General features: G+C 38.6%; 1 protein-coding gene across 1 annotated transcript in view; it reads right to left on the reverse strand.

Annotated features, from left to right (window-relative positions):
* Positions 1-2,992: 2,992 nt before the first annotated feature.
* The window catches only part of ASZ1 (ankyrin repeat, SAM and basic leucine zipper domain containing 1), a 43,201-nt gene continuing 24,049 nt past the window's right edge, over positions 2,993-22,144 (reverse strand). Inside the window, exons 8-13 of the mRNA XM_074825473.1 lie at positions 19,166-19,241; positions 18,738-18,794; positions 11,655-11,767; positions 5,368-5,473; positions 4,822-4,935; positions 2,993-3,139 (exon numbers count right to left, since the gene is read on the reverse strand). Of these exons, the coding sequence (XP_074681574.1) occupies positions 2,993-3,139; positions 4,822-4,935; positions 5,368-5,473; positions 11,655-11,767; positions 18,738-18,794; positions 19,166-19,241 (613 nt within the window). The remainder of the gene's footprint in view (positions 3,140-4,821; positions 4,936-5,367; positions 5,474-11,654; positions 11,768-18,737; positions 18,795-19,165; positions 19,242-22,144) is intronic.

A 22,144-nucleotide genomic window follows, 5' to 3' on the forward strand; every position in this document is an offset into this window, starting at 1 on the left:
CAATACCTCACAGGGCTGTGGGCTTACCTGCTTAATGCATGCAAAGCTCTTTAGCATTCTCCTCCAATCCCCTCATAGATGTGCAAATCATTGTATTCTTACTGTTCTGGGATAATGACCTTAATTTGATGACTTACAGAAGGAGGCCCCTCAGCAGGGACATTTTCATCTGAAGGCTCCCTTACCGGGTGCTGGTGGGGGTGAGAATTTTGACAGCGTAGCTCAGAGGCCAGATGTTGAAGGAATCTCTTTCTTTGCTTCCTGCCCTATCACAACCATACTGTGATACCTTCTCAAACAGAGAATTTCAAAGAGGCACTGGAACAACATGAAAGTGAATAAAGGACCTTGAAATTCATTGTTTAAGCCTGATTATTGATTCTGAAGAGGAAAACACAAATTTCTTATGATACGTTAGGTTAAAATAAGCTTTGTTTATTTGGCTTTTAACATATTCTAGTCATGCAACACAGTTCATGACTGATCAGTTAGAGACAGCTCAAAATGGTTATTCCAAGACCCCTGCTTCTCATGGTTGTTTATGCCATTTTGAACACTATTCTTGAACAGTGCACCATGCTAAGGAGGCTGCTGGCAGAAAGCCTATGTTTAACCTAAATGCTGTTCACATGCGTGTTTGCAATTGGGATTATAAGCATCCGAAATAGGTGATCCATAAGATAATTTAGGATTAACAAGGACCAGCTTCTCCCAAATGTGTTTTGGACTTCAGCTCCAAGTGTTCAGACCTTTGACTCATCTCTGCAAAGAATGTTTTGTTACTCTCAAACTAGAAAAAAACCCTATCAATAACTATCACACATTATTTTTTCCCTCATAGGTATTTTACAGTGATGGCATCATTCACATTGTTATACCTGTAATTTAGTTAAATTCTGATAAAACTTTTCTGGAGCAAATTTCCTATTCAACTGCAAGACCTCCACGGTTAGCTTAAAAGGCCTCCATGTAAGTGGATCTTTTCTTCAAATTCATGGAAAAAAAAATTAAATTTTTATTGTCTCAAATGGCAAGATCTACTAGTGGTAGGAAATGCACCCCTTGAAATGGAAACCACATTCAGTGTCCTTTAAAGTGGCTTCGTTAATGCAAATTCTCACTGAAATGGAGAAGGAAGAGTGAGGCTAAGTAATAGAATCTTTTCAAGGGCAGTATCACAGAAATCTTACTAGTTGTTGAAATAATTCCACTTAACTAAAGTGAAAGTACATGTTGGAAATACAGTCTGAACAAAACACCTGCCTACTCCCCCTCCATCCCCAAAACAACAACCAAAAAAAAACAACCCCAAAGATGTTAGGTGTCAAAGTTCTAGCAATACTTGTGAGCTATCTCATCAGTGAGCAACTGCATTTGAACTGTATTTTGAGCTCATTAGAGAAGTGCTGTGTATATATAAGGTTCCATATGTATGACAAGCCGTTAAAATTGCACTTTACAGATTTTTGTATTTCCATGGATTCTTCCTTTTGTGATACAAGTCTTGTTAGTTTAGGATTAATTATAAGGTAATATGAAGAAACAGAGAACTATTTTTTAAATATTTCCTTTTCTATACTTTGTTGGCTCAAGTCAGTATGCTGATAGCATCTGCACTTCTCCACATCTGCTGGTAGATGGTGGTGGTGGGGTATACAGCTTATCCCCTCTGACCCATGGTTGGGAACAGAATGGAAAAAACCCCCAACTTATGTTGTATTTGCCTTGGGCCCCATCACTTTGTAGGATATTCCTTGCATTGAAGGAGAAACCTGGGAGGAAAGGAGGTGAAACAGTTGCACTAACACCCAATGTAGTTTTCTAAAACAAAAAGCAGAGAACAACTGTGACAGCAACTGGAGTAGCACTCAAGTTTTTTTATCTTCTCCTTACTAGTCTCTGGAGGGAACATCAAAGATTAAGACTCCACACAACATCTCTGAAAACAGAGAGAGCTAAAGCATGACACACCCATTGAGAATTACAGTTTTTTAGACTCCTTTTGTTTTGTTTTGATAGAAGAATGTCTCTTTGGAAATATTCAGCATTTTTACAGATGTTTATTGAAGACTGCAAAAACATAACTGATTTGAATTAACTTACACCAATTCCCTTTTTTCCAAAATAGCTGGTTTGGTAACCAGATGAAAAAAAGATATTAATGTTTCACTGTGGAATTACAAACACCTTTTTAAATGGAGAAAATATTAAGAAAAAATTAAGCATGGATCTCTTGCAATGAAAGACCAGACCAAGAAAAAACACGCTGCTACACCTTCTGAGTTGCTTGCATTCTTATAGCAAAGGACTGCTATGATCCTTTTAATAGATGTGATGAAACACTTAACAGAAGTAAGGATCCCTAAGGAAGCAGATTTCAGGCATAATTCGTGTTGCAGTGGGAAATGACTTTTTAGGCAACGCGTAACAAGATCTCCACAGTCCTGTGATTGTGACAAAGAAAAGAACACTACACCTCACCAGAAAGTTTTTCAGATGATAGATTCATATGAAAAACTGCAAGAGAAAAGATCTTTATCAACATAAAATTGCATGAGATACTTCAAATATTTTAAACCCTCTCAACCCCCAAAACATATCTGCATCATTATTTTAAATATGAACATGTGATATAATCAGAATTATTTGCTTATGTTCACCTTTGAACAACAGCTAAAGGTAAAAATGAAACTAGTAATTAATAATTAAGCAATAATTACAGCTTTATGCCAAAAAAGAAAAGCAGCTTTGACAAGATTTTAGACCTACAGTCTAAATAATTTTGAAAATAAAAACCTAAGATACATTTAAGTAGCAGTTTTAATTTTTAACAAATTTATTTCTAGATCAAAGTACTTACTGGATGCAAATCCTACAGATATGATGAGAAACTACACAAATTTTCACATGACTTCAGCTCAGCTGCTTATACTGAATAGAAGCATAATGTGAGCAAGTTTTCCAAAAGTATTCATAGCACTAAACTTAGAAGTCAGGTTTTCTTTACCACTAACTTAGGTATAAAGAAGAAAAAAACAAATCCAAGCAATGTTACCACTCCCACTTTTACTAATCTTTTTTCCAAGGTGAGTGCTTTTTCTGGAAGTTTCACTTGGCTGGGGTCATTCCTCTGTTCATGCTGAGGCAGATGTTAAGTTCATGTAAAAAGTGCAACAAAGAACAAAAAGTTAGTGTGAAAGCTTCTTAAGTTTGTGATAAAGTACCCAGTTCTAAGAATTTGCATGCATCTACGATTGGTATTATTTCTCGCTATCTGTCTCTGCTGTACCTCAATTGAAATAAACATGTACAAACCTTTATCTTACCTGATGCTCAATCATTCTGCAATATATGTTAGACAAACAAACTGTTTATAAAGCAAGTTAAGTATGTTAACAGATTAGACGTCCTTGAAATTAAAGGAAGAGTAGAAAGCACCTTACAAGTGCCTGCTGGAATACATTCTGAAGCTGAGTGGAGCCTTGTCATAAAGTGCAGCAGGGTTAGGTTCCGATTCCCTACCTTAGTTTATAATGCTTGGAAGGCCATCTCTTTTACTGTGCTTTCAAAAACTATATGCTACAGCCATAACATGTACTGCTCACGAAGTCTTCTAATGACTAAGCTTCGCAAATAGCACTGAAGATTTTAAGGAAGTTTATACAAACTATGAGGTTTAACTGTTTCACTTAAATTGGCACTTTTTGTAAAAAACGTTTCAGCACTCTACTAATTCAAGAGCGTCCCATCATAAATTAAGTAGCACAAAAACATTTTGTATTAAAGTCTTCATCAATGAAATTCACAAAACACTACAGTATTTTAATAGAACAGGAATTACGTTTTTGAAGTAATTAGAAGGGTAATGTTTAACACTTCCGTTTAACACTGGGTACAACATGCTTCATCTTGACAGCTATAAAACCTTAAGTTCAGATGAGAGCAAAGCCAAGTGGCACCTAACTCGGATTCCCCCCAGCCCTTCTAACTGGCCCTGCACGTACAGGATGCAAATATATTCACACAACTGATTTTTGCATATGCAAAAAAAGGAACACAAATAGTAAAAACTTATTTGCCACAACTTCTATCTACCTCTTAAATATATTTGGTGTTAAGTGATTTATTAGGAGAAGGCTGTTATATTACATTAAACTACAGGAAATTGCATTAGTAGCATTATACTCAAGGTCTGAGTTCCACATGGCTTCATTCAGCAACAGATTCCTTTCTGACACTGATGCTCCATTTACTCTATCCCAGCGGCCATTCCTTTTACTAGCCTATTACTTAAAATGACCCCATCTGACAAGAGCGTGTCATTGTGTTGGTTTGAGAATGAATGATGTGGTGCTAACATCTAGACTTGACCTCTCTCACCCTCTTCCTTTGTCACTCTGCAGAGTTATCTGGGATGTCTCCCATTCAATCCATAAAACCGTAGTATCTTCCTTGTAAGTCAAAGATTCCAAACAAAAGATTCCTTAATTAAGAAGTAAGTATTCAAAGTGGCATTTATGCCACAGTCATTGTCCAAGAGCACAAGCATACATTCCACTTAATTCTTTCCTGTGGCAGAAAGAAAATGACTGACAGTGCCTTCCTTTGGAGATCATCCACACTGATATGGAACATTCTAGATTATTTCTCATTCTGTCCATGGAAAGATGGAAGGAGGAGAGGTGAATGAAATCTCCGAGCTACTGCTAAAGAGCCTGAGGCAGACCAAGGTATGAAACATTTCACTGATGGATGTCACATTTGAGCTTGCATGCAGAAACTTGTACACAGTTTTTAAAAGCCTCACTTACACATACCCACCTTCTCCACCAGGTCCTTCAGTTTGGTAACTTCTTCTCCCAGCTTTTCAACACTGCAAACCAAGTCTTTGCAGACTTCAATAAAACTTTCCGTCTGTGCACACTGCAGTACGACCTGTTAATAGTTACAGTTATTTGCCAGAATTACTGTAGATTATAAGTTAACATTCTTTAGTTAATGTATCATAAAAGACAGTGTCAGAAAAGCTTATAACTGCATTTATGCTGGGTTTTCATTGTACGATTTTCGCACAGCATAATCTACTACTCTCTATCAGTCTTTGTGTGAACTTCCTGTCACCTTTAACTCCCCTATCAGCAGAAACACAAAGAAACAAATCTCCCTCCTTTAGTCGGGTGGCTTAACTCTTTGAAATAAATTATTAAAAAAAGTGTGCTTTCGAGAAAGACCATTGGACAGCTCTATATAACTATATAATAATCAAGATGGTTGATGAGTAAAATGTGTTTCATTTTACAAGGTAGAATAATATTCTAGAATAGAATAATATACTCTAAACCCAACTTATTTTCTTTGGTTGAATACCTTGTGAGAATTTTTGAGGAAATGCTTATTCATGGTCTGCACAGGAACAGTCAGCTTACTACACTCTTTATTCAACTTCTGAAGAAATTTGAGGAATTCATCTCCACTACAAAAAAAACCCCCAATATTCTGTTATTTGTTAAAGTCAGTAAGTTTTTGCAAGCTAAATATTATCTATGTATTTCCAACACCAGCTAGTGAGTCAGACATGCAATTTCATTGCATTAAAAAAAAAAAAATCCAGTGTCATTTTAACACAGGGTAGGTAAACACTGCATTTAACATCTTAGCAATTTTTTGTTTCATTTGTTTTTGTCTTCTCCCCCGCAAAGGACAACAAATCATTAAGTTATCTGGAATATTCAGCTAGTAAGACACACTGAAAGCTGAAAAAGTGTCACCCAAAAGCTTTTCAGAAACATTCTATTAACCTCCACTTCTGTTTCTAACTCTCATCAATCCTGTATTACCAATGAAAACATTTCATTACCTGCTGCATGAATAATTTTGTAACACACTAGGCATAACAACTGCAACACTGTTTTCCTATACATGTGTGCATACAGACCAGTCTTGCAACACCAGAAATGGAGATTCAGTCAATTTTCTGCTGACATATCAGTATTTCTGCAGCTTACATTTTTGAGGAAGATGGGGGGGGGGGGGGGGGGGGGAAATCTGGTTTGTACTTTGGAGCTAGGATTGAAACAACTAGGTTAGAGTCATTTAGTCTCCAACACAGTGGAAGAAAAAAGAATCCAATAATACTGACTTGGCCCTTGGATTTGGAAACGTATTCCTCAAAGCCTAAAATATCTGATGTTATCTACTTTGAAGAAAATTTATACTTAGTGCTCAAATACATGCAGGAAGACAACTCTGAAAATTAGTTTGATCAGTATCTCCAAAGACTGGAGAAAAGGATAGAAAAATTTAACAGATTAATTTCAATGCTAAGTTTCTAGAGCTTCCATGTGACACTGACTTAATTTATTTTACTGGAAGCCTCAAGCGAGCATTAGTTATAAGTCAGGGTGCTGGCCAGAAAGTTGTTGCCATTAACCAGGCAGAGGAAAAGGGGGCAAAGAAGAAGAGCATCCATTTGTTTTTACAGAGCGAGCCCTCAAACTCTGAAACTCGTGAAAAGTGCCTCTATCTCCAGTAGAAAAGTTTCCACTCCCTATAAGCCATTTAGGTGAAAAACAAGCAGGGCCAAGACTAGAGACAATTTTAAGTTCGCATTGCAGGACTTCCCGTTATATTTATGGAAGGATCTGAATAAATTAATTCAGACCCCAGCGTTCCACTTTTCCCTAGGGCAATCTGCCACAAAACTGAAATGCAACATACTCACCCCACCTTACTTGCTGCTGCTGCTTCTGATGGCAAAAAGGTATACACAAGATTTGCCAAACAGCTAAACTAAGCTACATACCAGTGTGGTACAAGTATCTAAACAGAGACTGAATTTAGCCCATAGGGTGTTTTCCTTCAACTTTGGCACAAGATCATTAGTGAGCAATGTTTCCACCACTACTCAGAACATCTGTGATTTACAACACTGCTGAACTGTTAAGACTTTAACGCTTAAAACAGAAATATATAGAAGCATCAGTAAGGATGCTGGAGGTTAAAACCCAAGAGTGTTCATGGTTTTCACGAAGATGGGGAAGTAAAAAAGCCTATTAGCTTGTTTTTATAGAACAAATTATTATTTATTTCAGAACAATATAACTCAATATTTAGTGTAAAAAAAACACTAAACAAAATAATCACATCTGGAGCTAGTCTGAAAGTTTCTCCGTGTTACTACACTCAACGCAGGCTCATGAAAATTTTCTTCTACTTAGATAACTTTTTAGCTGGATAGGATCAGTTATGGCACCTTCTGTGTTTTGTCACAAAAGAAATTATTTTTAGGAATTCTGGAAGGATTTTCAGCAAAAATAAAGTGTGTCATGGGCATGAAATGGGGAGGGAAAAAGAGGGAAAAAATTTATATTTCTCATACTACTTTATTTTACCAATAACAGTTCTTAAAAACAATTTTCATAGAATTTTGTATCTGTTGCAGTGACACGTTCTTATATTTGCCAATGGAAATAATGTTTTCAAAAATGATCACTTCTAAAAAGAATTAATGGCTGTCAAAACACCAGTGGCTAAACAGTGCTAGACACTCTGAGTTGATAATCAATCAGTTCAGCATTTTCTACTATGTTAGTTTTTCTATGACTTAATGACTGATTTTCCTTCTCACAGAATGACTTTGAACAAGTGGGAAGTAAAATCTTTATATAATAGCCTGTAAACATAGCCTACAATAGTCTCAAGGTCAGATTCCTAGAATACATGTCAAGCCATTTTCTAGAAAACTATGCAGTGCTTGCTGTAACTGAAATGCTGTCATATTCTGTGTACTTCAATCTGTAATCACTAAATTATATTCTAGTTCTGAGAACTACATATGATCTAACCCCATACTGTATGAGGAATTAGGTATGTCACTCATGTGTGAGACTGTACCAGACATCATGTGAGTTTTTATTGTATATGGCCACACATGCAGTGAACTACTAACTTTTTGCATTTCTCCACTTATTCCCTTTGTTCAAATTTTCGAACTGTTCTGCTTGAATGTATATACTAAACACCACTACAGAACAATCTGAAAAAAGCATACATTTCCAGCATAAAAATGCATGAAGCTTAAACTGGGCAAAGTCCTCTTAAACTGCAGCTAATTATCCCTTGCTGAAGAGTCAACATCCTTTTCTAAAGGTGACTAAATAGGACAGCTAGACACCCAGACACCTGGCCTACGACCTCAGCTCAGCAGCAAAGCCTCTATTTTAATAGGAATGGCTCAGGTGCTGTCAGAGTATTTATGGTGTATCCATATCACAGTGGTTTGTACCCTCTTGCCTGCTGGAACTTTAGTTCTACAGTCTTACAGTACATGTACTAGTTTGCACCTGGATTCTCTTCTGAAAGTACACACTTGTTTTGATGGAGAACCATAGAATGGTTTGGGTTGGAAGCGACCTTAAAAAATCATCTCATTCCAACCCCCCTGCCATGGGCAGGGGCACCTTCCACTAGACCAGGTTGCTCAAAGCCCCATCCAACCTGGCCTTGAACACTTACAGGGAGGGGACACCCACAACCCCTCTGGGCAGTTTCAGTACGTCACCATCCTCACAGTGAAGAACTTCTTCCTTACATCTAATTAAAATCTACCTTCTTTCAGTTTAAAGCCATTACCCCTTGTCCTATCACTACACTGCCTGATAAAGAGTCCCTCCCCATCTTTCCTGTAGGCCCCCCTTAAGGTCTCCTATAAAGTCTCCCCGGAGCCTTCTCTTCTCCAGGCTGAACCACCCCAACTCTCTCAGTCTGCCCTCATAAGGGAGCTGCTCCAGTCCTCTGATCATCTTCATGGCTTCCTCTGGACCCGCTCCAACAGGTCCCTGTCCTTCTTGTGTTGGGGGCCCCAGAGCTGGACACAGTACTGCAGGTGGGGTCTCATGAGAGCAGAGTAGAGGAGGAGGATCACCAATCTCAACCTGCTGGCCACACTTCTCTTGATATAGCCCAGGATACAGTTGGCTTTCTGGGCTGAGAGTGCACATTGCTGAATCACGTTGAGCTTCTCATTAACCAACACCCCCAAGTCCTTCTCTGCAGGGCTGCTCTCAACCCGCTCATCACCCAGCCTGTATTTGTGCTTGAGATTGCCCCAACCCACGTGCAGAACCTTGCACTTGGCCTTGTTGAACTTCATGAGGTTTGCACAGCCCCACCTCTCAAGCCTGTCAAGGTCCCTCTGGATGGCACATCCCTTCCCTCCAGTGCGTCGACCACACCACACAGCTTGGTGTTGTTGGCAAACTTGCTGAGGTTGCACTCAATACCACTGTCAATACCATGTTGCCAACAAAGATGTTAAACAGCACTGGTCCCAGTACTGACCCCTGAGGAACACCACTCATCACTGGTCTCCACTTGGACATCGAGTCATTGACTGCAACTCTTTGAGTGTAATCATCCAGCCAATTCCTTATCCACTGAGTGGTTCATTTGTCACATGAAGTCTCACAGACTAGAAGCAGCATCAAGGTCCCTGTATTAGGACACAAACACCCTGCTCTGCCAGCACACCTCAGTTTTTCAAGGGCTTCCCCAAATGCCTTGCATGTCCTCCCACACCCTAGAGCTCAAACTTGGCATCATGCTGCAAAAACGTTCCTCAAGAAGGTTGCAAAGCCTCTTTTGTATAAATACAGTAATGGATACAGATACAGTACCAGCATCAGGAGCAATTGATATGTGTAAGAATGACTAGATGGGAGTGGAGTACCTACTAGACAGACTCCTGTAACCATGGCACAAAAGACAACGCTATGTCAGGACCACATCATGACATAACTGCTAATACCCAGTGTCAGTGCGATTCAGCTGCCTCCAAAGGATGGTGACATGTATAGAATGAACTTGAACCCAAGCACATTATTCAGTACAATGAACAACATAACTAATGAAGTGTCTAGCCTTATAGTACCCAAATAATCCAGACAGCTCTCCCCAGTATTTTGGAGAGGGAAGAAGTATCTAACAGAGTAGCAGCACAGCTGCCAGGTCACTCGTCAAGAGGGAGCTACACATGCTTTAAAGAGGAACTGAACCCTTACTTTTCTAGGCAGTAGAAAGCTATTTATTGAGCAGATTTGATGCATGGAGTTTTTTCTCCAGTACTACTCTAGCCAGGCCACTGCAAATAAGGCAACACAATGCTATGTGAATGATGGTGGGACTGGGAAGAGAGGAACAAGCATAGAGAACCTAACTTACTGGATGCAGCTACAGTACAAGGAAGGAGCAGTATTTCCAAACTAGTCTTCTCTAAATTAAACACAGTTCAACTGAAAGGCAAGCCACAGTTTTCTGTCCCAGTCCATTTCTAAAACTTTTAAAATTAAAATACCAAACTGATCCTATTTTCAGAAGCTATTCTTCAATAGTTGTGGAAAGTAAAAAGAGGAAAGATACAAGCACAGAATCTAAATTAAAGTCTAGGTCTCTCTTCTGGAAAAAATTATCCTCAATTTTCTTGTGTAAATAGAAGAGGTTTAAGAAATCTTAAGACACCTTTGCATTTACTATAGCCTTCATTATTCTTTTTGTGCTAGATGTGAAAAGTGCTCTACCAGTGCTTAGGGGACTGATGAAGTTTAATAAGGTTGCTGAGGGATGTTCCTCTCAGCTCAGGCCTGGCTTTCAAGGGACTGCATAAGACTATACTAGAAGTATGAGAGGTATTGCAGAACTGATGCTTAAGTCTGTAAGAAAGAACCTATAATGGGAAAAATATCAAGTTGGAAGGGAAGTTTGAAGGAGTAACACTTTCTTAAAAAACAGTTTCCTTATAAACATATTTCTACTGATACATATAATCTATGATAAGGAAACATCTTATGAAATTCTTAATTTGCAGTATGTAAAAAAAAATAAGGTCTTTTAGAAGCCAGTTAAAACTGCTTCCAGTGGATGAGAAAAACAAGGAAAAAATCCTGAATCTATACAGAAATCATATTTATGATTTAAGACAGTCATGTACAAGTAATTATCAGTCAAAAATTAAAGCCCTATGCAGAAATTATATGCATCTCTCCTTCTCACACATCTTTTTATTGCATCTTATAATCTTACAATTTGATTGAAAGACTGACAGTCTGCCTTGTCTACAGACACATTGGAGAATTACAGAGACCACATCATGTGGGGTTTTTGTAAGGGTCCATGACGCTCCTGAAGCATGGAGAAGCAAGGAGGGCAAGACTCCATTTCCATGGAGAAATTAAAAAAAAAAAAAAAATCTGCTTACTTAAGCCTATCAGAGAAATCAAAGAATGATTACTGGAGCACAAGAAGCCAGTTTCAGAATTTATGATATGCACACAAGATAGTGAAAACCCTGCAGAGCAATGCCATGAAACCTCATTTGAGGTACAAAGAAAGAACTCATCACTCAAAAAGATGGCCGAAGTAATGGCATGTAATGGCAACATAACCTATAAACATATTCCTACAGCAGGAATGCTTCCAACTTTCTTTGTACAAAACACACCTACCACCAGCCCTCATAATCCACTAACTGGCATACTCTCATGAATGTTATGCATGGGATAAGGTGTGAGAGAATTTTTACCTTTGAGCTATAGAAAACAATGCAGTCACCTTAAATAGTTCATATTTCACTTCCATTTCCTTAGATACACAGTTAATACCTCAATTCCAGCTTCATCACTTCAGAGAGGTCTCCAATTCTTATTTCTTCCACTTGTAGGTCATTAATAGCATCTAGGAGTTTCTGTTGATCTCCAGGATTAGTAATGCCAATCTAAATTTAAAGAGTAATTCCAAACATGATTTACTTTTAATACTTATTAGACATAATAGTACAGTACCACTTATTTTGCGAGCTTCTAAGAGTCAAAAGAATTTGCTTTTAAGTTACTGCAACCAACTACAATGTATGTAACTGCCAAAGGAAAAAATAAAACCACAGAAATTATCCAATGATGCAAAACAAAATTACAAGAGCTGAGAAAGAGCCAAACTGAAATTGAACTGGATACTCAGAAAATCTGTTTAAGGTTTATTAAAAAAAATGAATAGCAGTTTTTATAAGTAACTCTGTGTTGCTAGGATGTTATGCTCATCTTTTTCAGAATCATCTCAGTCATCTCTTACAGCAAAATAACCAATCGTCATGATGGTGATACAGCATTAACTCAGAAAGAAAGAATGGAAGCTATCAAATCAGCATCAAATGGAGAATTTTACAGAAAGAAGCCAGATTTTAAGAAGGACTTTTACAAGCTTTTGGGTGTGTATTTTTTCCCAGTTAGAGAAACCTCTTTCTAAAACCTTATTTTCTTATAGAATCTCACTTAAAAAATAAGTTATGTCTACAAAGAAATCTAGTTGGTTCACACTACCTCTAAAACCTCAAATTATCAGAAACTAGTAGAGGGAGAGAACATGATCTTCTAAAAAGACATTCAGATGGATGTTTCTACCATGAAATAGCCTGTAAAAGTAGCCTTTTTATACATCTGAAGGACAGCATACTTATAAACTCAGAATAGATTTCTCGCCTCAAATTAAGACCAAGCCTAAATACTATTCAACATTAGTTTACACAGTCTCTAAGCTCATATCAGTTCATCTTCTACACTCTTGGCTAATGCGGCAAACAACAGAAGAGTTTTGAAGTGTTCAAGGCTTTTTGTCTTTTTTAGCTGAAGCACAATTTTCTTCAGAAGATGTACACTATAAATGAGATTCTCCAAGTGATGATTGTCAGCTGTGTTATTGATCAACTATCTCAGATTAAAATTTAACTATTTAAATCCTAGGCTGAGAGTTTTCTTGTAGAACATTTAAAGAAAACAAATAGTCCATTCATTACAAAGGAAGTGCTTTTGTGGCACATTCAATACTTTACTCATGTGACAGGCAGCTGTGCTACACAGGACTTCTGATGTCAGCAGCTTCTTCACACAAGTGAAAAAACCTCATTCCAAGTATGACTTTGTTCCTAACTCTCCAGCTGAGTACCTGGACTCAGCAGGAGTGGACCACTCTGGGATTTGAGACTGCAAGGATCTCACAGTCTCCAAAGCCAGAACATACGGGACTCTCAATGATGTTCTGAGGACCTGAGGTTTCCTGCTCCAGCCTCAGAAATCTGTAAGATGTTAGTATTTGCAGTCTCCCAGTTGTCTATAATCATTGCAGAAAGAATTTTAAATGAACAGTTGACAACACACATCAAATCAAAAGGCCAGGCAAACTCTTCCTCAGATGGTGTCGAGCAGCAATTCCAGGGAAGAGAAGGTGCCTAGAGAAATGCTTGCTTTGTGGAAGACTATTGTTTCTGATGCCTAGTGTTCATTGTGGCTCCATAAAACAGTTCTCCAGGTTCTCTACCAGGTGTTCAGAAATCATAGGTAACATGTAACTATGGGCTCACAAGTGTGCCGTTAAACATTTCAAAACCATATTGTAAGTCTATAGACAAGTAAGTTCTTCAGTAATATAAAATCTCAACAAGATTAACTGGGAGTTTAACTACAAGTGTCAAGAACTTCTGAGTTTCCAATAGGTTGCCATGGGTACCTGAACAAATTGTATTCAAGTCTCTTTGGTAAATATCACTAGCAGCCTTAAGAGAGAAAGATCTGGACTTCCTAGAAATAATTTACTTATGTTGAGTTGTAAGTTTGCTCAATCTATTAGTTCTCAGGTTTGTCTTGTGGAGCCCCATCTGGTACGAACTAATGTTTTCGTAATGCTTACAAAGCATTACAGCAGCCATTTCACAATGCAGAAGTAAGCCAACTTATACAAGAGCAGCAAGTTTACTTTTAATCACAATTAACAAATCAAATGAGCTCTTCCAAGGACAAAATGGTTTTAATATTCAACAATAACTGCCATCTTGCTTTAAACAGGAACACTGTGAAGACTGGGTTTGCTTTTGACTCCATCTTCTCACTCCTGGAACAAGCAAATCAGGATACAGCTTTCTGACCCGTGTTATCAGGAAGACATTGTACTTTGTTTCCCTATAAACAAAACATAATTTTATTCTTCTGCAAATGGATCAGTGACTGAGCACCACCACACCTTGAAGATATGGCTTAGGAAGTAAAGAATGTGATAAAAGTCATCACAGATAAAGCCTTCCACCACCACAGTAATTCTGAATTCAGAGGTACTAGGTGCAGAACTTAAGAGACAGAAAGTGGTCAGATCAGTCCAAACCACTTCCCAAAGCAGACATGTTTTCCCTTTCTAGATCATCTCTGCTGAACATGAGTGTTACTCAGAACCTCACTATTCATGCAATAATGAATGCATGGAATAACCACAGTGCAAGAAACTCTTCTTCCTTATGGATAAGCAAGCTTTTAAAGTTGGTGTTAGTTCAGTTACACTCTGCAGTCCAAATAGGCAAATATTATTGTGAAGTGGCTATATGTTTAAGACTGTACATGTATTGTACAAGAGCTTGCTTTATCTGTAAAACGGACTATGCATAGTCTAGATTTTGATTTTAGGCACATCAACTCTAACATCTATTTTTTTCTTTACTTAAATAAATAGATAAATAAAAACTAGCCCCTGAAAATCCATGCTCCAAACTCACGTTCTAACATCAACATGACCTTTCTGTCATCCTTCAGATGGAAATGAAAGAAGTGAATAACAAACAGATTGCCTCAACTCATGAAAGATGACATACTCCTCAGATGAGTGAAGTTATGAATCCTTGCCATCTTGCCCAAGCGGCCGCTATTTTCAATAACCTGACAATCCTCTGCCAAATATTAAATGCTTTTTTAGGGTGGGCAGAGGAAGGAGAGTCCTGGAACTATGATATGGAAGCACACAGATAATTCTCAAATGATGAAGTTAAACTGGGCTATATTTTGAATTTTCGCGTGTCAACTTTTCATTATGCATTCTCCAATTCAGAACAGGATGCCAATTTCTCTTATTCTAAACTAATAAACATGTGAGAAAGGAACTTTCTTAGTCCTAAATGCATCCAGAAGTAAGATTACTTCTGTTGCTATCTTGTGGGACAAATGCTCAAAAAAAACAGACAAAAAAAGATCCAAGTGTTATGAGTAGTATAGAATCAGGAAAAAACCTCCAAATGCTGAATAGACATGTCCCAGTATATTGAACAGACTTGTCTCAGTATGGAACAGTTTATAAGCTTAAGGAATGCAAGGATTTCAGCTTGAAAGAGTCACTGTTTAGGCTCTGTTGTAGAATACAGATAAAGATATTTACAGAGAAAATATCTTTCTGATATTGTTTGATGGAGGAAAGTGTATCATGTTAGTGACAGCATTTCTCCCCAGTTCTATGGATAAAAAGCAGCTTGGTTCGGAGGCATTCATCAGAGGTCATCATTAATCTTTGTAGTAAAAAGATCCAGGGTCTTTAAAATAGCTGGCTGTTAGTTGAAGATCTGCCATCACACTAAAAACTTTCAACTCTGGAGTTACGAGGAAACAGATTAGATTTGTTCTATCAGTCTGGGGAGAAACTGTTAGCAGAGCTCTAAAACTAGACTGCATCAAGAATTTAGGATAATTTATGAAGTGCTAATAAACCAGAGTGTTATGTAATTTTTTTGAATTCTCAATTGAAGACTCACTAATTAATTTAGGACCATGCACAAAGCATGACTTATTTTCCAGGAACTGTTTCCTGCTGTTACAAAGCTACGAGACAAAACAATTCTGTTCCTATAGATATTATCTTCCTGTGCAAGAGCTGATCCAGGTATTTATTTCAGTTTGTCCAAAAAAACCCTCTCTATAATAGGGAGCCTCAAACATGTTAGAACACTGAAACAGAACTTAGCAGTTCATGTGAAATTATATGTCTTCGGTGAAGGAACCAGAAGGCTCAGCCATTCACTGAAGTCCACAATTCTCTCCCCTTCCCCCAGTGTCCCCTGGACAAAACAAGTAACAGTTACAACATGGGTGATCAGTATGAACATATACTCAGTCAGATTTGCAGTTTAATGCAATCACAACCAAAACAGCAGCTCACACAGTGATGAGAAGAAAGCCACAAAAATCTCCTTTACGAGCAAAATTCCTGTCAACGGAGGCTTTAGGGTTCATATAAAGCCCACACCGGGATGCTGTCCAATGGGCACGATCCTGAGGCTTCAGAAAAGTGGTAACATCAGAACATGCTGACATGCCTTACAATATTTAGGTCTAAGTGAACTCTCAATCTCTTCATCGACAAAGCTCCCTGTATGTTAACCCTCTGAAAATACAGACTTACTTCTGAACTCTGTCAAAACATTTAAACTCTACTCAGCTACAAGATAAAACTTAGAATCATAGAATTGTTTAGGTCAGAAAAGGCCTTTAAAAATTGAGTCCAACCATTAACTTAGAACTGCCAAGTCCACCACTAAACCATGTCCCTAAGTGCCACATTCAAATAGGTTTTAAATACCTCCAGGGATGGTGACTCAACCACTTCCCTGGGCAGCCTGTTCCAATGCTCAACAACTCTTTCGGTTAAGAAATTCTTCCTAATATTCAAATGAACCTCCCCTGGTGCAACTTGAGGCCATTTCCTCTTGTCCTACTGCTTGCTGCTTGCGAGAAGAGACCGACACCCATCTCACTACAGCCTCCTTTCAGGTAGTTGTAAAGAGCGATAAGCCCTCCCCTGAGCCTCCTGTTCTCCAGGCTAAACAACTCCAGTTCCCTCTGCTGTTTCTCATAAGACTTGTGCTCTAGACCCTTCACCAGCTTTGTTGCCCTTCTTTGGACACACTTCAGCACCTCAATGCTTTTCTTGTAGTGAGGGCTCCAAAAATGAACACAGTATGACAGGTGCAGCCTCACCAGCGCCAAGTACAGGGGGACAATCACTCCCCTAGTCCTGCTAGCCACGCTATTTGTGATACCAGCCAGGATGCTATTGGCCGCCTTGGCCACCTGGACACACTCCTGGCTCATAGTCAGCCAGCTGTCAACCAACACCCCCAGGTCCTTTTCTGCCAGGCAGCTTTCCAGCCACTCTTCCCCAAGCCTGTAGAGTTGCATGGGGTTGTTGTGACCCAAGTGTAGGACCTGGCACTCAGCCTTGTTGAGCCTCATACAATTGGCCTTAGCCCATCGCTCCAGCCTGTCCAGATCTCTCTGCAGAGCCTCCCTACCCTCAAGCTGATCAACACTCCCACCCAACTTGGTGTTGTCTGCAGACTTACTGAGGGTGCACTTGATACCCTCGTCCACATCACTGATAAAGATATTAAACAGAACTGGTCCCAGTACTGGCTGACAACTGGATTTAACTCCATTCACCACCACTCTTTGGGCCCAGCCATCCAGCCAGTTTATTACCCAGTGAAAAGTACGCCTGTCTAAGCCATAAGCAGCCAGTTTCTCCAGGAGAATGCTGTGGGAAACGGTGTCAAAGGCTTTAGTAAAATCAAGGTAGACAACATCCACAGCCTTTCCCTCATCCACTAAGTGGGTCACCTTGTCATAGAAGGAGATCACGTTAGCCAAGCAGCACCTGCCGTTCATAAACCCATGCTGACTGGGCCTGATCACCTGGTTGTCCTGTACGTGCCGTGTGATGGCACTCAAGATGATCTGCTCCATAACCTTCCCCAGCACTGAGGTCAGACTGACAGGCCTGCAGTTCCCTGGATCCTCCTTCCGGCCCTTCTTGTAGATGGGCATCACATTTGATAACTTCCAGTCAACTGGGACCTCCCTGGTTAGCCAGGACTGCTGATAAATGACTCACACAAAACATCACCTTGTCACATCAACTCTGAAGGAATATTAACATCTGTATGCAAACGTTGGTTCCAGTTGCTAGAACACATACCTACTTGGTACCAGAATAGGGGGGAAAAAGCTGACACTGAGGCCATGGCCAGCATCAGTAGCAGGAAGCAGGCTTGAAGCAGCTACTTTAATAAGGCATCTTTGGTATTCCAGACCAGGTACAGAGTGCTCAGAAGAATCCTGAGGCCTGAAGTACTTACATTGTTCCAAGGAGACTCCTGTATTTGGATTTTATTATGGCATCCTCCTGTAAGCACAGGAAGTCTTTTATTTCCCACATTAATAATTCCAGCAAAGACTAAGGAAAAGCAACAACCCTGTCTCACACGGAAACTGAAACCTTGTAACAATGAATCACCTAGTCCTGGATAACAGCGAAATACCAATCTTCCCAGCAGCAGTAAACTGTAAGAAACCAAATCTTTTGGTTTTTTTGGTAAGGTTTTACAAACCTGTGTAGGGTAAGAGATTCCACAGTATAAGAGCTCTCGTTTTTCCAGCAGAAATCACTACCTCACAAAGGAGGACCACATTTACAGTAGTTGTTTAGGATTATCTAGTGCTAATCCTAGCACTGATTTCCTTTCAGGGAAAACATACTTAAATACTAAAAATGGCAACAACTAAAATTTAAAATGGAACTATTTCCTGCTCACCCCAACTCCCACATCATTTCAACAAAGAAATACTGGGGACTTCCACTTCATAGTCAGATCCAGGCAGAGAAGATGCAAGAGTTCAACTCACAGAATTTCAGGGGGATCTGTGGGTTTACATACTTTAGAGAAGCTCTGTCTACATTCACATTAAAATTCAAGAAATTGCAGAAGATTCTGAAAACAGATCTTAAAAGAGGAATTCTTACAAGGTTAGACAGTTATAAAGAGAAGACATTAAAAACATTTAAGAAAGAAAAGTAAACTAAATTAAGTTCTAAAGTAGTAAACTGACCTGTATTAACTCATCTTTTTGCATGATCAGAAGTTGTCTTAAAGTTATATCTCTTTCCTGTATAAAACAAAGCGTTTTCTGTCATCAAAAAGAATTTCAGAACAAAACACCATTTTCACTTATTTTCACTTGTTTTACTGCCATTTTCAGAAACAAGACCAACTACAAAACACCATTATCAAGAGTTCTCTAGTTTAGAAACATCATATGTTGTGACTAATGCACATAATCAAAATAAAGCAATCCAATCCAGTCCACTGCAGTTTAACTTAACACTTTATATATAAACTTCTGTTTAATAAATTTATTTGAATTAATTTAATAAATTTATTTGAATATACAAATAGTGATAGAACTTTTTTTTACGCTGTGGGTGCATTTTGCTTTGATGGATTACTTTACACATAGCAGATATACCACAAATTTACCTTCAATAATCCTATTATGTGTTCTAGACCAAGACCATGTAAAAACACTTCCACGTCATCAAAAGTTGAAATCGAACTGTAAATATAATTAATGAGATTTGAGATGAAACCAGGGGAAATTAAAAAAAACAAAACAAGACATCCAGAACAAAACACTATAGAAAAGTTCCCCAGACAAAGCACTGGGGAGCAATCTAAAGTTGTACACACCTACTGATGACAGTACTATCTCATAAGCATCACGGGGTACAATTTAATCTATCAAAATTTTATAAATGGCTTTTCTGTCTACTAATTGAGCCTAAAGGGAATGATTTTCATAAATAAATGTAGTTTTAAGTAGCAAAATGTTCCAACTGAACCTTAAAGTTGGGTTGCAAAAGCTTGAAAACACTGGAAGCGGGGTTAAGGAAGATAACTATGTATTCTTATAAGATAACATTTATACAAATTGGATTCAGGGCACAACTGTTACTCTTCCAGTTCCATTTAAATCGAAAAAAGTTAACAAGAAAACAGGAATGTCTATAATTAAAGACAGTGGAAATTAGTCTGGTAAGAACTTTGTTGTCAGAATACCATTGTTCAGAAAGCTGACTGAGGAAGTAGTATAACCCACTGCAGGTTCAGAGTGTAACATTTATAAACAAAGGTAAAATATCAATTTTGATTCCCCACCCTACCAGAAGATATAAAAATATAAGTGAAAAAAAAAATCTAAACAGCTTTCAATATTCAGATGAACAACTGTAATAAACAGAATTAAACCAAAAGGCAAACAATACAAAATGCAGAAAGGACAACTGCAATTGCTACAGCGAACCTTCTGCCAAACCCCGAGTTAAAAGATAGTTTGCTCCATCTTATTCTAGGCCCTGAAATGAAGGTTTGGCCCTTTTTCACATCAAAGACTTAAAAGAGCGCCTACTAAAATTTGTTAGAAAAAAGGCAAGAAAACCTGCCCCCCCCCCCCCCCCCCCAACAAACCTCTCTAAAAATTATTCTGAATACATAGGAAAAGATTTCAGGTTTGCACACTAAGAATCTTGCATTCCAGGATTTCTGGTAATTAAGTATATTTATCCCTTTACGAGGATGGACACCCTAAATCACATATGGAGGAGTTTATGCAACTTCCACACTGTAACAAGTCAGTAATTCTGTGAGCATGCCTTCTGTCAGCAGGCAAAATATAAAATATAAAAAGAGTTTTAAATTATTTTAATGGAGTTTAAAGCCATCATCCCTACCGTGGAGCTGTGTAGAACTGTTATCCTCTGCCCAATTCCTCCCCCCTCAACACACAGACAACATCAGTCTTTTAAGCAAGCAATTCACATATACATCCAAACACTGTATGTACAGCCAATGACATCCAACTGGCAAGAGGAGACAGTGTATGAATGACCTGCAGTGATGAAATGCTATTTAAGTATTCAAAGTGCCCAGTTTGCAAAGGTTTTGGGAGTCCTTGGGTAACTCAAGACTTTGGTTCTGCTAAAGGTGCAAGGAAAGGACATTTTTTCTGAGGATCAAAGAAACAGGTATTCAGCATCCAGACAATAACTTGAAAGCCTCTGAAGCAGAAAAGGACCTAATCCAGGAGCTGAAGAAAGCAAATTCCTGACAGGTGTGTGCATTTCCTTGTATAGTCCAGGGCTCTGGAGCCAGGAAAATTGTCTGATTAGGATGGTAGACAGCAACAACTGAAGCTACTCACTACCTAAGGATGACAACAGCAGTTATGCTCACTGACCCTGCATGATGAGGCACAACTGATATCCAGTACCAGATGATGCATTAGGAGCAACTGAGAGAACAGGGACTTGAGAAGACAACTGGCAATGCCTGTGGTGAAATTGTGCAGGCAAGTGGCTGGAAGGAGACATCCAGCTCAAGGAACTATAATGGAGTAAACACAGGTACCAGTGTACCTCTTGACTATCATTAGATTAAAAAAACTAACTCACTAGGGGGTGAGTACGTGTGTGTGTGTGTGTGTGTAAACAGATAAGCTATATTTTTAAGAACAGGCATTTAACAGTCAGACATCTGGTATACTCCAGGGGACCACTTCCTGAAACCAACACTTCTACTAATTACCAGAAATGCTCAAAGTTATGAAAAAACAGAACTAGCTATTGTTAATATAAAAATCCTTGAGCTTGACAGAAATGTCTGTTCATACAAACAAATCAGTTGCTCATCTGATGCAGAGAAAACCAGTAGAGTTTATAAGGCGACTACTGAAACATTGTGAAATCCTGGAAGCCCAAGAGTTGCCTAGTACAGAATTACATTTGCATAGCTAGACATCTGGCTTTCACAAAGTATTTTAAGTGGGCTTCAGGATTTCAGTGTCTTATTTTTAAAAGCTTATCAAGGCTACCTAAACACTGGTCCTCTAGCCACCGTCAGGTTTCAACAGCACTAAATCCATTTGGATAACTGCTGCACTGTGTTAGTTTAATTTCCTTATACCAGAAAAAGCCTGGAAAACTTTCTAAATAACCTAAACCTATTAAAAAAAAGAAAAAAGATCTGTTCTAACACTGATGTCTATCTAGGAGAATGAGTCTTTGTGAAGAGTACTAGAAGACCAATCTATTTAAAAGAATGTCACCTTCATGGCAAGTATACAGGGACTCAAAAGATGATCCCCAAGGAACAGACAGATCCCACAGGAGACGTGGTTCATAGATGGGGAGATATACACAGAATAATGACTTCAAGAATCTATGAGTTGGTGAGATGCAAGAACAAGGAGGACAGCATAGATGATTTACCATGCAAAGCCTTCACCCCTCTGCTCCGAGAAGTACCTCTAAGATGACTGCGGTTGAAGCACCAGAGAACACAAATCTGATTGACATATACGTTCATGTAGCAACCACACCTGGTGAGGCTTTGTCTGAACTGAAGTATTCTGTTTGAGACTGAGACTACCTCAGTGTGAACTGGTACCTACTGAACTGCCTA

Source organism: Strix aluco, chromosome 5 (assembly GCF_031877795.1).
Source record: "Strix aluco isolate bStrAlu1 chromosome 5, bStrAlu1.hap1, whole genome shotgun sequence".
Classification (NCBI taxonomy): Eukaryota; Metazoa; Chordata; class Aves; order Strigiformes; family Strigidae; genus Strix; species Strix aluco.